This window comes from Canis aureus, chromosome 13 (genome assembly GCF_053574225.1).
Source record: "Canis aureus isolate CA01 chromosome 13, VMU_Caureus_v.1.0, whole genome shotgun sequence".
NCBI classification, from domain to species: domain Eukaryota; kingdom Metazoa; phylum Chordata; class Mammalia; order Carnivora; family Canidae; genus Canis; species Canis aureus.
Genome location: NC_135623.1, coordinates 16358905 through 16381014, shown reverse-complemented (window position 1 = coordinate 16381014; position 22110 = coordinate 16358905). Strand labels below are relative to the sequence as shown.

At 40.6% G+C, this 22110-nt stretch overlaps 1 protein-coding gene across 1 annotated transcript in view; it reads right to left on the bottom strand.

The window, feature by feature from the left end:
* The window catches only part of EPS15 (epidermal growth factor receptor pathway substrate 15), a 142478-nt gene extending 121031 nt beyond the window's left edge, over positions 1 to 21447 (bottom strand). The window contains exon 1 of the mRNA XM_077844964.1: positions 21263 to 21447. Coding sequence (XP_077701090.1) covers positions 21263 to 21295 — 33 coding nt within the window. The 5' untranslated portion in view covers positions 21296 to 21447. The remainder of the gene's footprint in view (positions 1 to 21262) is intronic.
* Between the last annotated feature and the right edge of the window lie 663 nt (positions 21448 to 22110).

Sequence of the window (22110 nt, the reverse complement as noted above, 5' to 3'; positions counted from 1 at the left end):
CATGTTCCAATTCTAAGGCACCTTTAGTCATAAGGGCCACCTATTAACACAACTTAATATGAAAATAATTTTTTAAATCTTTTTTATTTTTTAAAGATTTTATCTATTTCTTCATGAGAGACACAGAGAGAGAAGCAGAGACACAGGCAGAGGGAGAAGCAAGCTCCATGCAGGGAGCCCAATGCGAGACTTGATCCCGGAACTCCAGGATCACGACCTGAGCCAAAGACAGCCGCTCAACCACTTGAGCCACCCAGGTGTCCCTAAAATCTTTTTTATTGGGCAGCCTGGGTGGCTCAGCAGTTTAGCGCCACTTTCAGCCCAGGGCATGATCCTGGTTCCCAGGATCGAGTCCCATGTCAGGCTCCCTGCATGGAGCCTGCTTCTCCCTCTGCCTGTGTCTCTGCCTCTCTCTCTCTCTGTCTCTCATGAATAAATAAAGTCTTTAAAAAAAACTTTATTATTAACCCCAAATTACATATATTTATCTGCTTTTATTTCTCTAGTATCACAATCAAACATTAAGTCAAAGCAATGTTTTCTACTTTTCATTGTACAAGTCTTCTTTCTGCCCCCCTGGTTAAATTTATTTCAAAGTATTTTACTCTTTTGATGCTACTACAAATGATATTCTTTTTTTTTTCTTAAAGATTTATTTATCTGAGAGAGAGAGAGAGCATTCATGTGCACATGTGAGAAGCAGAGGGAAAGGGAAAGAATCTCAGGCATTCTCCCCACAGAGCTGAGAGCCAGACTCTGGGTTCAACCTCAGGGTCCATGAGATCAGGACCTGAGCTGAAACCGAGAATCAGCCTCTCAAATGACGGAGAAGCACTCCCAAAACTGCTTTCTTTTTTTTTTTTTTTTTTTTTTTTAAAGATTTTATTTATTTATTCATGATAGTTACACAGAGAGAGACAGAGAGGCAGAGACACAGGCAGAGGGAGAAGCAGGCTCCATGCACCGGGAGCCCGACGTGGGATTCGATCCTGGGTCTCCAGGATCGTGCCCTGGGCCAAAGGTAGGCGCCAAACTGCTGCGCCACCCAGGGATCCCCCAAAACTGCTTTCTTAATTTCCTTTGCAAATTGTTCATTGCTAGTAAAAATTGCAAACTTTTTTTTGTGTTGATTCTGTATCCTGCAACTTTGCCAAATTTGTTTATTAGCTCTACCATTGGTTTTATGGAATCATTAGGATTTTCTACATTTAAAGTCATGTCAAACTGTATGAAGCCTCCTCATAAAGTTAAAAAACAGAACTACTATATGATCCATTAATCCCACTTCTCAGTGTTTATCCAAAAGAACTGAAATCAGGTTCTCAAAGAGAAATGCACCCCTATGTTCACAGCAGCATGATTCACAATAGCCAAGAACTAGAGAGATACACTTAACTGTGTATCAACAAATGGATAAAGAAAATGTGGTACACATATGATTTCACTCATATGTGGAATTTAAAGAACAAAACAAACCAGCAAAGAAAAAAGACACAGAGACACAGAGACAAAACAAGAAACAGACTCTTAACTACAGAAAACAAACGGGTGGTTACCAGAGGAGAGGTGGGTGGGGGGGTGGGTAAAATAGGTGAAAGGGATTAAGAGTGAGAAAGTACAGAATTGTTAAATCACTATATTGTACACCTGAAAGTAATATAACACTGTATGTTAACAAAACTGAAATTAAAATTTCAAAACTTAGGGCTCCCTGGGTGGCGCAGCGGTTTGGCGCCTGCCTTTGGCCCAGGGCGTGATCCTGGAGACCCGGGATCGAATCCCACATCGGGCTCCCGGTGCATGGAGCCTGCTTCTCCCTCTGCCTGTGTCTCTGAGCCTCTCTCTCTCTCTCTGTGACTATCATAAATAAATAAAAATTTTAAAAAAAATTTTTTAAATTATAAAAAAAATTTTCAAAACTTAATTTAAAAATAAAGAAAATGTGGTACACATAGAATATTGTTCAGCCATAAAAAAGAAGGAAATCCTGTGCATACTACAACATGAATGAAACTTGAAGACATTCTAAGGGAAATTAAGTCAGTTACAGAAGGACAATACTGCATGATTCCACTTATAATAGGTATCTAAAATAATGAAACTCATAGAGGCAAAAAGAAGCAAAGTTGTTGTCACAGACTGGAGGAAGAGGAAAATGGGGAGTTGCTATACAATGGGAAGAGTTTCAGTAATACAACATGAAAAGGTTCCAGAGATCTGCTGCACACCATTGTGGTTACAGTTAACAATACTGTACTGTTCATTTAAAATTTTATTAAGGGGGTATATCTCATGCTATGTATTACTTATCAGAATAAATTTTTAAAATATCAGGTCATCAACAGAGACAAGTTTATTTTCCTTTCCAAATTGGATACCTTTATTTCTTTATTTCCTTTTTTTTTTTTTTTTTGCCTAATTTTTCTACCTAGAATTTCCAATACTATGTTGAATAGAGATGGTAAAAGCAGACATGTTCATCTTGCTCCCCATCTTAAAAAAAAGCTTTTAGACTTTCAACACTTGGTATGATGCTAGCTGTGGGTTTTTATATATGGCTTTTATCACATTGAGGAAGTTCCCTTCTATTGCTCATTTATTGAGTATTTTCATCATGAAAGGGTGTTGAATTCTGTCAAATGCTTTTTTCTGCATTGAGATGATCATGTGGGGTTTTTTCCCCTTTGTTCTATTAATGTGGTACATTACATTGATTGATTTTCATATGATAAACATCCTTGCATTTCACTGTCTTTTCCTGGGAATAAAATCTGCAAGCCAGGAAATAAAAAGCATCCTTTTTCAGCCAAATGACTGAAACTTTGGAAAAATACTGTCAACTTACCTATACTATAATGTGAAAAGATCTGTTGCCTTTCAATCCTTAGTTTAGTAAAATACTAGCAGAGTGTTATAGTCAGCCACACACATTTCACCAATTTGTCATTTGGCCTACTTAGCACACCCCTCTCTTAAAATGCAAGCATTGCTCGGGGGCTGTCTGCTGATCACTCATGCAGCCTCTACAGAGAATTACCTATACCAGAAACCGTAACTGCTTAACCTCAATCAGGAAAGTACTAGGAATAAGAATTTCTACTGGAATTGCAGGCAGGGATAATTTTGGCACATGAGTATAGAGATAATATCCATCCAGTCTCAATTTCAAGTGTTTTATATAATTACTAGACCATTCATTTCAATTTCTAGTTGAGGAAATACAGTAACTGGCTGGAGCACTTACACGAACAGTTGAGTGGAGAAGATATTGCTTTACGGAAAGCAGCTAGGAAGGCTGAAGATAGCTAAAATGACCTATTATGCTTAAAACTCCCAGTTCAGGATCCATTGAAATATTATACAAATATGCCTTACACTATGTAGTCTGTGTGATTCAGTAGAAGACAATGCATTAACATACTAATATCAGTCATTTCCTATTTACACAACTGCTGATCTATTAATGTGTCATTGTACTAGGCACTCCCGATAGAGAGATGAACAAATAGGACAACTTCTTTGCTCTCCTGTCATTTAGCCTTAAGAGAAAAAAAAAGAGAAAGCAAAATTATAACACAATGGCTAAATACAAAAATGTATTTAATGTGCTAAGCTGACTGCCAGACAAATAGAAAGTATTCAAATAAACTGTATTACTAATGTTATTACCAGGCAGAAACAAAGTACACAGAGAGGGCAGCCCTGGTGGCCCAGCGGTTAGGCCCAGTGGTTTAGCGTTGCCTTCAGCCCGGGGTGTGATCCTGGAGACCCGGGAACAAGTCCCACATCGGGCTCCCTGCATGGAGCCTGCTTCTCCCTCTGCCTGTGTCTCTGTCTCTGTCTCTCTCTGTGTGTGTGTGTGTGTCTGTCATGAATAAATAAAATCTTTAAAAAAACAAAAACAAAGTACAGAGAGAAACATACTGAAGAAATACAAAGTCCAAAATTCATTCATTTAGACATCTATTGTACATCCATATGCCTAGATACTGGGAACACTAAGAAACCATAGTCCCGGACGTTGGAAACTTAAGTCTAGAGGGGAAAAACAGACAACAATCCATTGTGATAAGTGCAACATGAGGGAGTAAACACAGTTGCTATGGAATCAGAGATAACTAAGGGAAGCAGAAGAGGAAAAGTCATGTCTGAATTATTTTTTAACAAATAGAAAAAGCTGAGGAAGTCATTTACAAGTGACACCTAAATTAAATCTTAAAGGAACTAGTCAAGCAACTGTGAAGAGCACTCCTACCTCTATAAAGTAGGCACTCATTCATATCTTACACATAAAGAACCTGAAACACAAGGGGATTAAATGACTTGCCCAAATTCACATAGCTGATATAAATGGCAACACTACAATTCCAAGCCATGCAGTACAATGCCAGAGCTCACTCTTTTAACTACTTGCCCAAAAGCATAGAAAACTGACAACCTCCCTGGGTTGTTTCTACATATGTATAAAAAAAAAGAAAGAAAGAAAAAGAAAAATACCTAGCATAAACAGTGTTTGTGAATACTACATGCTTCATAGACTTAAAACCCTATGTTACTCATTAGTAGCATTAGTTTTTTCAAAATATGAACTACACTTATCACGCAAAAGGTTAATAAGTAAATCCCCCACCCTCAAGTTTCTGATTCTGATTCAAAGTAGGACTAGATAAGGTCTAAGACTTCCCATTTCTAAGTTCTCAGGTGATATTGATATACAAGTTCTCTCTTAAGAAACCCTGAGCTAGGGCAGCCCTGGTGGCTCAGCGGTTTAGTGCCTGCCTTTGGCCCAGGGCCTGATCCTGGAGACCGGGGATCAAGTCCCACGTTGGGCTCCCTGCATGGAGCCTGCTTCTCCCTCTGCCTGTGTCTCTGCCTCTCTCTTTCTGTGTGTGTCTCTCATGCATAAATAAATAAAATCTTTAAAAAAAAAGAAAAAGAAACCCTGAGCTACATTATCAAAGTGTGACCTAAACCCCTCTCAGGAGGACGCCTGGGTGGCTCAGTGGTTGAGCACCTGCCTTTGGCTCAGGGCATGGTCCCAGAATCCCAGGATCGAGTCCCACATCAAGCTCCCTGCACAGAGCCTGCTTCTCCCTCTGCTTTTCTCTCTTGTGTCTCTCATGAAGAAATGGATAAAATCTTTTTAAAAAATAAAATAAACCCCTCTCAAGACACACCTGGGTGGCTCAGTTGGTTAAATGTCTGCCTTCATTTCAGGTCATGATCTCAGGGTCTTGGGATTGAGCCCCACATCGGGTTCCTTGCTCAGCAGGGAGTCTGCTTCTCCCTCTCTCTCTCAAATAAATACAATCTTTAAAAATAAATAAATAAATAAACCCCTTTCAAACAACACTAGGTTTCCTGAACAATCAATTGCTAAACTAGGCACCTTCAAGGTACTATTTATAAATGTGCCTGCTTTCCCCCAAAGATCAGGGACAAAAGAAGAATGTCCAGTCTCAATACTTCTATTCAACATTGTAGTGGAGGTCTTAACCAGGGAAATTTTTTTTTAAAAGATTTATTTATTCATTCATTCAGAGAGAGTGAAGAGAGAGGCAGAGACACAGGCAGAGGGAGAAGCAGGCTCCATGCAGGAAGCCCGACGTGGGACTCGATCCCGGGTCTCCAGGATCACACCCCAGGCTGCAGGCGGCGCTAAACCGCTGCGCCACAGGGGCTGCCCTTAACCAGGGAAATTAAACAAGAACAATATATAAAAAGCATGCATATTGGAAAGGAAGAGATAAAACTCTCTCTGTCACAGATGACATGATCATAGATGACATGATCTTATACAGTGCATAAAAATTCCTAAGGAATCCACTAAAAAAACTATTAGAATAAATGAGTTCAGTAAGGTTGTAGGATACAAGGTCAATACACAAAAATTAACTGAACTTTACACTTGCAACAAATATATAAATGAAATTAAGAAACCCATTCCATTCAAATAACTAAAGAATAAAATACTTAAGAATAAATTTAACAAATAAGTAAAAAACTTATACTCTAAAAACTACAAGACACCATTGAACAAAATTAAAGATCTATTTAATGGGGAAAAAAATCACGTTAATGAATTGGAAGACCTAACATTAAGATAACTATATTCTCGAAACTAATTTATAGACCCTATGAGAATTCCAAATGACTTCTTTGTAGAAAATGACAAGTCAGTTTTAAAATTCATATGGGATTACAAAGAACCCAGAGTAGCCAAGTATAATCCTGAAAAGAAAAAGCTAGAGGACTAACACTTCCCAATTTCATAACTTACTACAAGCAGACATAAGATAGTGTTTTACTAAACAAGGATAAATGTAAAGAGCAACACAAGAAAAAAAATTTTTTTTAAGATTTTATTTATTTATTCATGAGACACAGAGAGAGAGAGGCAGAGACACAGGCAGAGGGAGAAGCAGGCTCCATGCAGGGAGCCCCATGTGGAACTTGATCCCAGGATCATACCCTGGGCCGAAGGCAGATGCTCAACCACTGAGCCACCCAGGCGTCCCGCAACACAAGAAAATTAAGAATCCAGAAATAACCTCATGCATCTGGGGTCAAATGATTTTTTTGTTGTTGTTGTTAATTTTAGAGAGAGAGATTAGGTGCATGTGGGCGCGCAGGGCTGGGGGCCAGGCAGGGAGGGGAGGTGGAGGGGCAGAGGGAGAGGGAGAGAGAATCTTAAGCTGGCTTCATACCCAGGTGAAGCCCAACACTGGGCTGAGGCTAAATCACAGGACCCTGAGATCATGACCTGAGCCAAAATCAAGAGTTGGGATGCTTAACCAACTGAGCCACCCAGGTGCTCCTGGTCAAATGATTTTTGACAAGATCATTCAGTGTGGAAACAACAGTCTTTTTGACAAACAGTGCTGTGACAACTGGAGAATCAAACTGGAACATTACCTCACACCATGTGAAAACTAACTCAAAACGAATCAAAGACTTAAATGTAAAAGCTTAAATAATAAAACTCTTTGAACATAGGGATAAATCTTCATGACCCAATATTTGCCCAAAAAAACCCTCTTAGATAAAACACCAAAAGCACGAGTAAAAAAAGAAAAAAACTGGACTTCACCAAAATGTGAAAGTTTTACGTATCAAAGGACACTATCAAGAGAGTGGAAACACGGGATCCCTGGGTGGCGCAGCGGTTTGGCGCCTGCCTTTGGCCCAGGGCGCGATCCTGGAGACCCGGGATCTAATCCCACGTCAGGCTCCCGGTGCATGGAGCCTGCTTCTCCCTCTGCCTATGTCTCTGCCTCTCTCTCTCTCTCTCTCTCTCTATGACTATCATAAATAAAAAAAAAAAAAAAAGAGAGTGGAAACACAACCCACAGAATGGGAGAAAATATTTGCAAGTCACAAATCTCACAAGTGACTTGTAACTAGATACATAACAAATTTTTATAACTCAATAATAAAAAGACAACCCAACTGGAAAATGGGCAAAGGACATGAATGAATACTACTCCAAAGAAGATATACAAATGGCTAATAAGTACATGAAAAGATGCTAGAAAACATTTGTGATTAGGGAAATACAAATCAAAACCAAGAGATGCTACTTCACAGCCACCAGGATTCTGGCCACAGCTGGAATTGAACAGTTAACAATTACCAGAGAGGATGCGGCAAAGTCCTTATCCTCATACACAGCCAGTGGGAATGTAAAATGGTGTAGCTGCTTTGGAAAAGTCTGGCAATTTCTCAAACAATTAAACCTGAAATTACTATATGACCTGATAAATATTCACAGAAATAAAAACATACATCCACACAAAATCTTGTACATGAATGTTCAAAGCAGATTATTTACAACAGCCAAAAGGAGAAAACAACTCAAACGTCCTTCAACAGACAAAAAGATAAAGAAAATGTGGTATAGGGGGATCCCTGGGTGGCTCAGAGGTTTGGCACCTCCCTTCGGCTCGGGGTGTGATCCTGGAGTCCCGGGATCGAGTCCCACATCGGGCTCCCTGTGTGGAACCCGCCTCTCCCTCTGCCTCTCTCTCTCATGAATGAATAAATAAAATCTTTAAAAAAAAAAAAAAGAAAATGTGGTATAAACATTATATGAAATATTGTTCTGCCATAAAAATGAATGAAGTAGGGCAGCCCCGGTGGCACAGCAGTTTAGCACCGCCTGCAGCCCGGGGTGTGATCCTAGAGACCTGGGATCCACTCTCACGTCGGGCTCCCTGCACGGAACTTGCTTCTCCCTCTGCCTGTGACTCTGCCTCTCTCTCGGTCTGAATAAATAAATAAAATCTTAAAAAAAAAAAAAAATTGAAAATGAATGAAGTAGGGGTGCCTAAGTGGCTCAGTTGGTTAAGTGTCTGCCTTTGGCTCAGGTCATAACCCCAGAGTCCTGGGATTGAGCTTCACGTTGGGCTCCCTGCTCAATGGGGAGTCTGCTTCTCCCTCTCCCTGTCCCACTCCCCTTCCCCATTGCTCATTTTCTCTTTCAAATAAATAAAATCTTTAAAAAAAATTAATGAAGTACTGGTATTTGCTACAACTTGGATAAACCTCAGAAATACTATGTTAAGTGAAAAACTAGTTAGAAGAGTCCACATGGTACATGATTCCATTCATACAAAATCCAGACTAGGAAAATCTAATTGAGATGGAAAACAGATTAGTGGTTGTTTAGGACTGGGGAAAGAATGGAAGAGAAGAGGATGATACCTAAAGCATACGAGGTTTCTTTCTGAGGTGATTAAACGCTCCAAAACTGACTGTGGTGATGGTTGCACACATCTATAAATAGATTAAAAATCAATGAATTGTACATTTTTTTAAATGGGTAAATTGTATGATATACAGACTATATGTCACTAAGTTTAAAAGAGTAAATTTAAAATTTTTTTTAAAAATTATGTAGGAATCTCAAAGCTTTTTAACAACAATTCTTAAATATTTTATAAATTCAGTACCTCTAGTGCTTTTTAATAGTGCTTGATAGTTCATAATTCTAAATGCAAATATACATCAAAAATACCATTAATTTTCACATATGAAATATTTTTAAACTAGCACTAGAAATAAATTCAGTAAATTTACAATTTCAAAGTATGCTTTTCCTTCTACCTAGCCTCATGATGAAAAACTATAACTGTTACCTAAACAATAATCAATTTTTTTTAAGATTTTATTTATTTATTAGAGAGAGAGAGGCAGAGACACAGGCAGAGGGAGAAGCAAGCTCCATGCAGGGAGGGGGATCTCTGGGTGGCTCAGCAGTTTAGCACCTGCCTTCGGCCTAGGGTGTGATCCTGGAGTCCCGGGATTGAGTCCCACATCAAGCTCCCTGCATGGGGCCTGCTTCTCCCTCTGCCTGTGTCTCTGCTTCTCTCTCTCTCTCTCTCTGTATCTCTCGTGAATAAATAAATAAAATCTTTAAAACACAAACAAACAAACTCCATGCAGGGAGCCCGACGTGGGACTCGATCCTGGGTCTCCAGGATCACGCCCTGGGCTGAAGGCGGCACTAAACCACTAAGCCACCGGGTCTGCCCAATAATCAATTTTTAAATATTTTTAATATTCATTAAACATATAAATAATGCCGATCATACACTTATTTTTAAAAATGAGTGTTTTAGGAAGTTTTCCTTATAAGAAGTGTATCTGTGGCGCACATGTAAGGTTATAGGAAAATAATTCTTGTCCACCTTTATCTATGAATACTGATACTGGTAAAATTTCTGCACTAAAATAAGGAAGAGGGCAGCCTGGGTGGCTCAGCAGTTTAGTGCCGCCTTCAGTCCAGAGCCTGATCCTGGAGTCCCAGGATCGGGTCCTGCATCGGGCTCCCTGCGTGGAGCCTGCTTCTCCCTCTGCCTGCTTCTCCCTCTGCCTGTGTGTGTGTGTCTCTCTCTGTGTCTCTCATGAATAAATAAATAAAATCTTTTAAAAAATAAATAAATAAAATAAGGAAGAAATTTGTCACATAAAGCTGTGAGGGTATATAAAAGAAAAAAAAAACTGTCAAGCACAGAGACAAACCTGAACATCTCAAGTCTGGCTCAAAGTATAGTCAATACAGTCAAGTTTTTGAACTGTTTGTTCTAAAGTGCAAGATGATCCAGAATCCACCCCTAGGTCTTACAAGGCCCTGCATGAAAGTGTGCTAGAATAAAAAACATAAAACATGGAACAGAATGTAGAGAACAAGACTAAGAATGAAAGCATCCTAGCCTGCAAAGAAGGATGAAAACTATATGCAAACTGAAACCATCTGATCTTCCTCAAGCTACAACTTTTAATGCTAACTTCCCATGCTAAGCAAACTTTACAAACTATAAAGGTGGTTTGAAGCCAAATTAAATATATTCAATTTAATTCCTTCATAATAGTATTTTTAAGATTATTGTTCCTATCTGAGTAAAATACTGCTGTTATCTGCTTTGCCATTCAAGATCTTATAAACATAAATTAAGTAAAAATCACTCAAGTTTAACTTCAAAACTCAAAGGTATATATAGAAAAATAATTCAATTATGTAGTAAGTACCATCTATAACTCTGCAAAAAAGGATTTAGCAAATGGCACATCAAAGGTTATTAACAACAGCATTAATTATAATTGATACATAAATTGCCTATACATAGGGCTTAAGTAAACAATAAAACATCAGATTAATGAATATATTCTAAATACATTAAAAAGATGCTATGGAAATAACATAGAAAAACACTTATAATGTTAAGTTAAAGAAAACAATATAAAATTATATATACATATGTATATACTGTATGTGGTGTGTGGAGAGAGAGCAAGGTTACAACCACATTTTAAGAAACGTGTAAAGAAAAGAAGTAAGGGATGCCTGGGTGGCTCAGTGGTGAGCATCTGCCTTCAGCTCAGGGCGTGAAGTCCAGTGTTCTTCCCACTATATAAAATTTCTCTCAGTATCCCTGGGATAGAAAATTTGATACTTGGGGCTCAGTGTTGAGCATCTACCTTTGTTTGGCTCAAGTTGTGATCCCGGGGTCCTAGGATAGAGTCCCGCATCAGGCTCCCCAGAGTAAGCCGGCTTTTCCCTTTGCCTATGTCTCTGCCTCTTCCTCTCTCTCTGTGTCTCCCATAAATAAATAAACTCAAAAAAAAAAAAAAATAAGAAAACTTGACACTCATAATTTTTTACATACTATTTTAGAGTAGGTCACAGATTCTTTGAAGCCTATCCCCGAAACTCCTCCCTAATGTCTCTGGGTTAAAAATTCTTGTTTTCTTATAGAGGGAAAAAAGCAGAGAATAAATCATTTAAAAATGGATGTTATTTCCCCCAATGTGGACCCTATACACCAAAATACAATTTGACTTGAGTCAAATGTTCCTATAGTTTTATGCTACCCTTTTAAGTACAACTTAAATGTCATCTATGCTATCAATCAACTCAAAAACTAAACTACTACAAAAAGTTCCATCAGAATCACAGGATACTTCACACCACCCCAGGGCCTTACTTCAGTCACCCTTTTTCAAGGTACCTCTCATCCCAGAAAGTCACTGTTACCTCCCTAAAAGACTAAAAGGAATTTCAGTGCATACATGAGTCTAAGCCTTGCTCTCCTCTTATGTCTAAGGCCTAACACAGCGATGACACACAGAAGGCATTCAGTAAATGGTTTCTTTTTTCTTTTTTTAAGATTTTATTTATTTATTCATGAGAGACACAGAGAGAGAGAGAGACAGAGACATAGGCAGAGGGGAAAGCAGGCTCCATACAGGAAGCCTAATGTGGGACTCGATCTCGGATCTCCAGGATCACACCTCAGGCTGCAGGCGGCGCTAAACCGCTGCGCCACCGGGGCTGCCCAGTAAATGGTTTCTGAAATAAGAGATCAACCAGCAATAACAGAAGCATCTTTGGTGCACAGAAGTTTCCAATTTTTCATATATGCCTACTGATATACATGTGCTATACCAAAAGAATACAAGATAAAATGAAGATATCAATAATCCTTGGTATCAATGATCTATGAAAATTCTAAGTACATTTCATAAAAATTAACAGCCCTATAAATAACCAAATCCAGTGATTGTAAACATTTGGCTAGTGCTGGCAGTTGTTCTTGTTATTTTTATTATTAGCTGCTACCATTTAAATTGATCTTGGGGCAGCCTGGGTGGCCCAGCGGTTTGCACCGCCTTCCACCCAAGGCCTGATCCTGGAGATCCGGGCTCGAGTCCCACGTCGGGCTCCCTGCATGGAGTATGCTTCTCCCTCTGCCTGTGTCTCTGCCTCTATGTCTCTCATGAATAAATAAAATCTTTTAATAAATAAATAGACGATTGATTGATCGATTGATCGATCAATAGATCTTAGACATTTATATCCACTATTTCACATAATCTTCACAACAAATCCTGCAAGTTAAGTTTATCCCCTATTTTATAAGCTTAAAAAAAAAAAAAAGAAAAACAGAGGCTAAGAAACTTGTTACACAATCAAATAAAGGATTTAAGACATTCTCACTGCAAAGCCCAAGATCTCCCATTATTTCACCCCAGCTCTCAGCAATGTTCATTTCTGGAGTGGTGTCAGATATCTTTAAGCCTAGTAGTTCTATGTTTTATTCAATAAAATAGTTTGTCTCTTAGGGAGTATTTTCTGATATGTGGTATCATGGTTAGCAATAAAATACTGAACAAACTCCAAGACGTCCAAGAGAATATTAGCTTGAAAATAAATATTGTACACAAACCAAGCAAGCTTAGGTTTACATTAGTAATAAACTTCTAGGTTGCAAAATGTAATACTACCTTCTATCAAGTCTATAAAAACTCTCCACTATCTGGTATTATAATCACTTTCTAGAGATGTGGTGTAGGCAATGGTAAGTTTTTACATAAAAAGATGTTGCAGCCTAGAACATATGTTCAGTTAAGCAAGCATTAGTACCATAATTAGATCTGTCAGAGCTATTATTCTGCCCTCAAAAATACAAACACATTCATTCAATTGAATGAATCTATCTGTACCATAATAATAATTATTATGAATTGTTTACACTACCTGGCCCACAATTCTGGCTTTATTACCTAGCAGCAGCTTGACTTTGAACAAATTACTTCATCTCTGAGCTTAAATTTCTTTTTGAGAAACAAATAGGGATGATCAAGTTATAAGGACTACTGAAAACTTCCTCAGGTTGTAAAGATTATTAAAAACAGTGTCTGACACTAAGTGCTCAATAAGTATTAATTATTGTTATCCCAATATTGACCTCTTCTCTCCCTCACATACACACATACATGTACCTCACTCTGAATAATTTGTTCCTTTTACATAACAATGAAGGAACATAATATCATGTGAATGTTCATTTTCATACTTGTCTGATTTATTGTCAATGACTGTTTACAGGAAACAGTATAGCGAATGTGTCTAAGAACAGATGTGCCTAGGTTCAAATCTCAAAAATCTGCCACTTACAACACAACCCTAAGTAAGTAATACAGAAGCTTAATTGCTACTTTATTAAAACTATGAAGATTAAGTGAAATGACATATGTAAATTACCTAAAAGTATCTACTGCTTATTGGAGTTTAAGAAACATCACTCCTCTTCTTTCACAATAGTGGTGTGTTTTCCTTCCCATATCTTTATATTAAAACTTAGCCCACTAAGAGAAACCATATACAGAATCAAATTCACAATTTCCAGTTTCTTACCATTTAAGTTTTTAAAGTTCAAAATCCATGCACAATTAGCCATTCATGGCTCATGGCAGGTTTAGGAATAAAAATATGAAGATAAGCTATCCTCCCATGCCTATCCCAGGAAAGCATCTACCTCAGTATCTCCTATATTCCTTCCTGGGTCACTAATTTCAAAGAGTATGTATATAAACCAATGATGCTCAACTGGGGGCAATTTTGTGCTCCAAGAAACATCTGGCAATATCTAGAGATATTTCTGATTATCCCAAATGAGAAAGTGTTACTAGCATATCATGGATAAGGGACCTGTAAAACATCCCGCAGGCACTGGACAGCTGCCCTACACCAAAGAATTACCTGGCCCAAAATGTCAACAGTGCCAAGGCTGAAAAACCATGATCTAAAAAATCCCAAGTATATAGAAGCTTTCTTCCAAAAAAGTATGGTCTTGCCCCATTGTTCTTGGCCAAATTTTTATTTTTATTGAGATAAAACAAGATATAAGCAGTCTGATTATTTCAGATGAGAGACTCTTGATACCATTTAATTCCCATTACAAAATACCCAAACTAAAGGGGCCTTGAGGAAATGAGGCTTACTTTTTTTTGTACATCTATACCATATAAAAAACAAGTTTTTAAAAGAGCTCCAACCTTTAATTTTTAATTGCACTGTCAAATCGTCAAAGCATTATTTATATCACAAAGTTAAGTTCCTTATATCTCACCTCTACCTTTTATACAAAATATCAAAAAGTTCACATTTATGTGACAGGAAAGTACAGTGCATAAGGCCAACTTTTAGCATCATTTTCTGTATCAAGTTGGCAATGAACAAAAGTTTGCAAATATACTGTACTGATGAAGCTATGGAGAAGGAAAAACACACTCAAATTGTTGCTAGTACAACCTTTCCAAATGCAAATTAGCAATATGTATCTAAAAATCCTTTGGCCCAAAAATTATACCTACCAAAAACTAAAGTACACACGCACACCTTTGCACAAAGGTGTGTAAAAGAATATTCACTGCAGCACTCTTAGTAGTAATAGCAAACAATTGGAAGCAACAGAAATGTCCATCATGAGGTGGCTAATTAAATAAATTACAGTATACTCTTATAAAGAAAGATCCTAAAGTTTTGAAAATAATGAGGGAGATCTGTATGTGCTAGTAGAGAATAATGTCTCAGATTAAGCTAAAAAAATAATAATAAGCCATAAAACAATATGCAGCTTACTCAAAAGAAAAATTATGCATATTTACATATAAATCACAGATTATTGCTGGAAATACACACAACAAAGTGGCAAGAATGACCATCTCTAGGAAGGAGACTCAGGGCCTAGAGAAGGAGATTTTCACTGATATTGTTTGAATTTTTTGTTTGTTTGAATTTTTTTTAACATGGGTTTACGCTTTTATTTACTGACTGTAAAACTTAAGTCGCAAATTCTGAGACTTAGTATTCTCTAATTTGAAATAAGAGTAATACCCTCGCTGGTTAGTTATTATGAAAATCAAATGAGAGCATAAAATGTTTCATAAATTATACAGCAGGGATCCCTGGGTGGCGCAGCGGTTTGGCGCCTGCCTTTGGCCCAGGGCACGATCCTGGAGACCCGGGATCGAATCCCACATCAGGCTCCCAGTGCATGGAGCCTGCTTCTCTCTCTGCCTATGTCTCTGCCTAACTCTCTCTCTCTCTCTCTCTGTGACTATGATAAATAAATAAATAAAAATTAAAATAAATAAATAAATAAATAAATAATACAGCAGCACAAAAACTTATAAATTAGTCCTCTGACAATTTTCCAAACCAATTATAACAATAGTTATTATCATTCTTCTGACCAATTTCTCCAAGTGTAAAAATGGGAATTTTTAAGATGAAATGTGAGTGTAAATGCAATCGTAGAACACAGATTTTCACTTTATATATAGTCATTAATTTCAATTTAACAGTAAATATTCAAAAAGAGTTCATATAGAAATGCTAAATCAGCAGATTCCAAAATAAATATGTGCTCACTATCAAAAAGAAAGTAAATAAAGGGGATCCCTGGGTGGCTCAGCAGTTAAGCGCCTGCCTTTGGCCCAGGGCATGATCCTGGAGTCCCGGAATCCAGTCCCACATCGGGCTCCCGGCATGAAGCCTGCCTCTCCCTCCTCCTGTGTCTCTGCCTCTCTCTCTATGTCTATCATAAATAAATAAATCTTTAAAAAAAAAAAAAGAAGGTAAATAAAAACTATAACCATGCTATTACAAAAATCTTGATGCTTTTTTTTTCCTGCCAATCTTTTTTCTATGCATGCTCATAGATGCATGGTTAGATCATTCTTCTAAATAAAATGTCTCGGGATCCCTGGGTGGTACAGCGGTCTGGCACCTGCCTTTGGCCCAAGGCGCCATCCTGGAGACCCGGGATCGAATCCCACATCGGGCTTCTGGTCCATGGAGCCTGCTTCTCCCTCTGCCTATGTCTCTGCCTCTCTCTGTCTCTCTGTGTGACTATCATAAATAAATAAAAAATAAAAAAATAAAATGTCTCCACTTTGCTGTAATACAGCATTCAAATTACAATATTCTTCATATTATTATAAGCTCCCAATAAACATAATTTTTAATGAAGGCATAATATTTTATCTTGTTGATGAGAGTTTAACCACTTTAACATGAAATTCCAGCGTAGGAGTTTGCCTAATGAACTCTGCCTGGATTAACTTTTCATGTAGTTCTACAATTTCATTTCTCCAAGTAACCAGATTTTTCTCTTTCTCTCTTTCTCTCTTTTATTCTCTCTCTCACTCATTCTGTTTTCCTCTTCTGGTTTCCATAGTTCCAGTATCATTAAGTGCAAAACTCACAAAGTAAAGAATTGTGTAAGTATGTTTAATTCCTTGAAGAGCAAGTAAAACACCTTAGACCGAGTCCTTAAGTCAGACTATTAGTAAGAGAGGAGATAAAAACTATGGTTCATTACTAAATAAAGATGCTCAATCTTTTCCAACTTTTTAGTCCGTTACCATTCTATCCCCAAATACAGTGAAAACAAAGGAATACACTCTTAGGTTACTCCTGGGAGACTCTGTATTGGACAAACCCAACTGTTCCTAATTAATTTTAACTATGACAACTCCTCCCAAATGCTGAACATTCCAAGCCATTTTTGAAAACAGTTGGATATCACTCAAAGAAGGATGGATTTCCTGAGTATACTGGACTGTAATTGCAGGCACAAAAGAAAAATATTATGGTGTCCTTCTCATAGTAGAACTTAATAGTCATGTTAAATACACACACACTGCTTCTGAGAACATGTAATTTTTATACTGTATCCTGATATTTATTGCCATATTGCTAAACCAGACCACTAAGATGACACATTTATTAACACACATCATGTATTCTTTGATACAACTGAAAATAAACACCACAAACTACAAAATTATGAGGGATTCTTTTTCTCCAATTTCCGAAGTTTCTGTAATACAGTTATATCACTCTTGCAATTAAAAAAGCATTAAAAGGAAAAGTATTCTTGGGGCTCCTGGGTGGCTCAATCAGTCAAGCATCTGCCTTCAGCTCAGGTCAGGATCTCAAGGTCCTTGGATGGGCTGCGTTCCCTGCTCAGCAGGGAGTCTGCTTCTCCCTCTCCCTCTCCTCCCTGCTTGTGCTCTCTCTCATCTCAAATGAGTAAATAAAATCTTTGGGGGAAAAACAGGAAAAGTATTATTCTTATAGCACATAGTGCTTTAGACCATATACTAAGATTTTTTTCACTTAAGTCCCCTTCTAAGGCTTTTTTTTAATTAAAAAAGAATCCTTGCTAAATTACACAAGAAAACTGCAACATAAAGCTGAACTGCTGCTGGAAAATCATTTAAATATTCCTATCACGTCATATTTCAATAAAATAAAACTTTTATCATCATCGAGGACACCACTTCTATACTCACAATAGCATAAAAGACCCTGGAGATTCAGAGGCAAAAGACAGGGCTTCCATCCTCAAAAAGTTTACCATCTAATTAGGACAATAGAGCATTTACTGAAAAAGAGCATCAAAAATACAAGGGAGCACTGGATATGCCAAGTGTCTAGTACAGAGAATAGAGTGAAATAAACAGCTTTTGAAATCCTACAGTCCTTGGTTCAAATCTCAGATCTACTACTTATTAGCTCATAAATTACTTCCCTCATTTGTAAAATGGAGTGTTAAGTTAAATGAAGTAAAATTCCCTGCATACTGTAACACCCTAATATATACAGTAAACGCTCTTTACATATAGTAAGAAAGGCTGAGAGTAGTAGTAGTAGTAAGGATACAGACTTGAAGAAGAAATGGGCCACTGGGAAAGCTTAAAGAGAGAAAGTATTAATATCTTTTTTTTTTTAATTTTTTATTTATTTATGATAGTCACCCAGAGAGAGAGAGAGGCAGAGGGAGAAGCAGGCTCCATTCAGCGAGCCCGACGTGGGATTCGACCCCGGGTCTCCAGGATCGCGCCCTGGGCCAAAGGCAGGTGCCAAACCGCTGTGCCACCCAGGGATCCCTAATATCTTTTTTGTAATCACCACAAGCAAAAATCACAAGATCTTTCTCATTTAAGTTTTACTTCATATTGATTAAAAGAAAATCGAATGTCTAGCGAAGACAATTGAAATTACAAAACACTAATGCTAGGGTTACCTGGGCAGCTAAGTTGGTAAAGCATCCAACTGTTGATCTCAGCTCAGGTCTCTATATCAGGGTCAGATCGTTAAAGCCCAGTGTTAGGCTCCACATTGGGTGTGGAGCCTACTTGAAATTTTAAAAAGTGAAAAAAAAAAAGAAAGAAAGAAAACACTAAGGCTACACAACACTAAAGTACCCCGGTAAAGTCCCACTAGAGCTACAAATCATAAAATATGGTCTATAAAAAAGAAATCTCAATTAGAAAGGGCCTTAGATCAGCTCATTCAAACTCCCCTACAGGAATATAAGTTCTATGTTTTGCCTCCAAGAATTTTTATTTGTTTCTTAACATATCCTTAGTATCTAACACATATTTCCTAGCACACAATGAATGCTCAACAAATATTTGTTGAATGAATATTAAAACTAAGAAAATTGAGGCCTTGGAGATCTAACTCAATTCCATAGAGTTAGCTCTTGGCAGATCTGGGACTGGAACTAAGTTCCATTACTCTAGTATTCTATCCTCTGAAGAAGCTAGAATATGATAATTTAAATAAATTATTTTGGTGGCTGGGGAGCTGGTGGGTTGGTTGTCAGTCAAGGAAAGAGGAAGGAAGGAGTAAATTAAAATGTTTTTCACATTTTCCCCCCAAACTGTCAGTTTTACTGAACTGATAAAGGCAAAAAAAAAACTATAAACAAGACAATCCTAGCATCGTGCCTAGCACATAATAGGTACTTAACAAATATTTGTTGAATGAAAGAACCTACTCCAAAACTTCATCATTATCCCATGACCAGAGGTAGAAACTCACTTCAGCATCTGTTTAATCTTTTAACTGTCACAGAGCCCTTTAAATTTTTCAGTCATTCAAAAGACAGTGTTTAATCACTTTCTTCCAGATGGGCACTGAGGAAGACAGATGAATTAAAATGTGTCCCTGCCCTGGAGGATTTCTCACTTGAGTATGCCTAAGTGTGTGTGTTTGGGGGTCGGGGGTGGAGTGTGACACAAATAGATCAATAATGAATGTGAAACCAAGTTGCATTGTTACCTTAGTTTATTTGTTTCCAGCAGTTAAAAAAAATCAAAAAAAAAAAAAACACAAGTTTAAAAAGTTTTAAAATGACGAGGCGGCACGTTAGGGTATAGAAAGGTTTAGAAAGGTTCTTTTTCCTGTCCCTTTATATAGAACTTATTGCCTCTAATGTCTTAAAAATATTCTAAATTGGCTTAATTTGAATTATCAATATAAATGAACCATCAATGTACGTTCTCTATGTGAGACACTGAAGGAGAATACTCGTGATTCAGTACTTACTGTGTACATACATGTTCATATTTAAACACACAACCACAACAACCTATTTCAATTATGTAACTATCTATAAAACTGACAAGAGCCTAAAGAAAATGTCCAGAGATGAAGGATGATAAACAGAAATCAGAAACATTAGCCCGGGAGAGAGAATAAAGTACGCAAACAACTCAGAAACAAATCTACAGAAGACTTCAAGAGGGGGAAGCTCCTGCCCGACCCGGCCAGCGCGGCCAGAAAGCAAGGGCCTGCCAACAGCCATGAGACTCCTAAAAAGGGCGACCCAAGAGTCACTGCCGCCACCGCGCACACCTGAATCTCAGGAGGGCCCTTCCAAAGAGGTCCGCCACCAGCCCTCAACCCCACATTCCAAGGATTCTTCCCTGTTACCTGCTTGTCAAAAGAGGGTGAGCGACATCAAGAGAACAGGGAAACCACCAGACGTCACTTAGGAAACAGAATTCCTGCAAACTGAAGTGAGTTACTGGACCTGAGGCACGAGTCTGCGGGTGGCGGCGGGTTCCCCGGAGAGCGGGTGTCGCTCGGGCTCTCGAGTTCACGGCGCCGGGGCAAACACCCCAGAGCCTTCTGCTGCGGCGCGACGACGGCACCGGCCCACGAGAAGCGCGACGGATGTAGGCCAAGGGGACTACAAGGCGGCAGGAGGCAGCGGGCAGCGCGCGGGCTGTGGCAGGCGCTCCGGGCAGGGCGGACCCGCCGAGAAGTGGAAGGCCGGGAGGACAAGCGCCGGCCACCTCGGCGGGAGAGCACCGGGGGAAGACCGCGGCCCGCCCTCTCTACGGGGACGGAGGAACGAGGCTCCCAGAGCGAAGCACCGGGCCTAGGCTCTGAGGAACGGGGGAGGCGAGGAAGGGGCCGACCATGGCCCCGCAGGAGGTCATCTCCGGCCGTCCAGCGCCGAGGCCGAGGCGGGCGGAGCCGTCACACCTGTTGATGAGGCGGCGGCTACGCGACGGCCCTCCCCGGCCCGAGGGGGCGGAAGACGACGGAAGCGGAGGTCCAGCCCAGGAGAGCGGGTCGAGGCTTGGCCGAACCCGGAGGGGGCCCAGGCTGGTGCCGAGGGGAGCGCGGGGCTCGACGGAAGCGGCAGACTGCGGCCCCCGTCGGGGGTGGGGGGGGAACGGCCCTGGGCTCCGCGTCGGGAAGGCGACTTTTAACTCGGGAAGCGCCGCGGAGCCCGGGGGCCGCCGCGCGGGGCGAGGCGGCCGGCGCCAGCGCCACGGGAGCCCACCTGGAGCGCTCCTGGCCTGGAAGGAGGAAACTTCTCGGCGGCCGAGGCGGAGCCGCGCGGGGCCACTGCCCACCCGGCACGGGCACGGGCGCCGCGGGCCGCGCGGGGAGCGGGGGCGGGGTCGTGGCGGGGCGGCGGGGCGGCGCGGCTGCGGGCTCGGACGGCCCCGCAGTACACGCACACTCAGCCTCGCGCCGCCGCTCGCCCCCGCCCGCCCCGGCGGCCGCCCCGCCCGCACCAGAGAAACTACCCGGCCGCCCGCCCGCAGCGCGGTGGGGGAGGGGCCGCCTGGGACAGCGGCCGAGCCGGGCGGGCGGTGTTACCTGTGTCAGGGAGAGCTGGGCCGCCGCAGCCATGGTGCTTCCATCATGCACGGGAGGGGAAGGAAGGACGGGCGGACTGGGGCTCGGGGCGGGAGGAGGCGGAGGGAGCGGGCAGAGGCGAGGCCCGGGCGGCCGGGCGGGCGGGCGTCTCCCCTGTAACTTCGACAACTTCCCTCCTCCCGCCCGCCCCGCCCCGCCCCGCCCCTCCCGGCCCCGCCCCACCCCGCCCGCCCGGCGCCAGCGCGGCGGCGCCCAAGTCCTGGCGCCGGATTTCGCGCTGCCGGACAGGAGCCTCCCCCCGGGGCCGCCCAAGAAAACCCGGCGCGGACAGAGAAGTAAGGCGGACGGGCTGCGTAGGCGGAAGAGACCGCAGACAGATTGCCCGGAAAGTTTAGGCAGATCGCCTACGTACTCTAAGCTGCTGCTTCTGAAAAATGGGGGAAATGCTACGCAAAGTCCAGGTTGCGTGTGAAAACGAAATGAGATCGTGATAGAAGTAGCAGTACTTCGTATATGCTAGACTCTGTGCTACACACTATTTTCCAGTTGTATGAGTGGGAGGAACTGAGACACAAATAAGTTATATAAATGAGGAAATAGAAACATAAACAGCTATTTTACCTAAAGTCATACAGCTGATTAGAAAGCCAGGTTAGAATCCAGATCTGCCTCCAAAACCTTTCATTTAACCATGTACGTGATATTGAAAAAGAAGACTTCTAGGTTCTTCCCTCCAGGAGCCAAAATCCAAGTGGGAGGGGCGATAAATAATGTCTTTGCCTGCTTGCTGCTTGCCACACTTACATGGTTTAATAAGAGAGCGCTGGGATCTGCTCAGGCACCTGCAG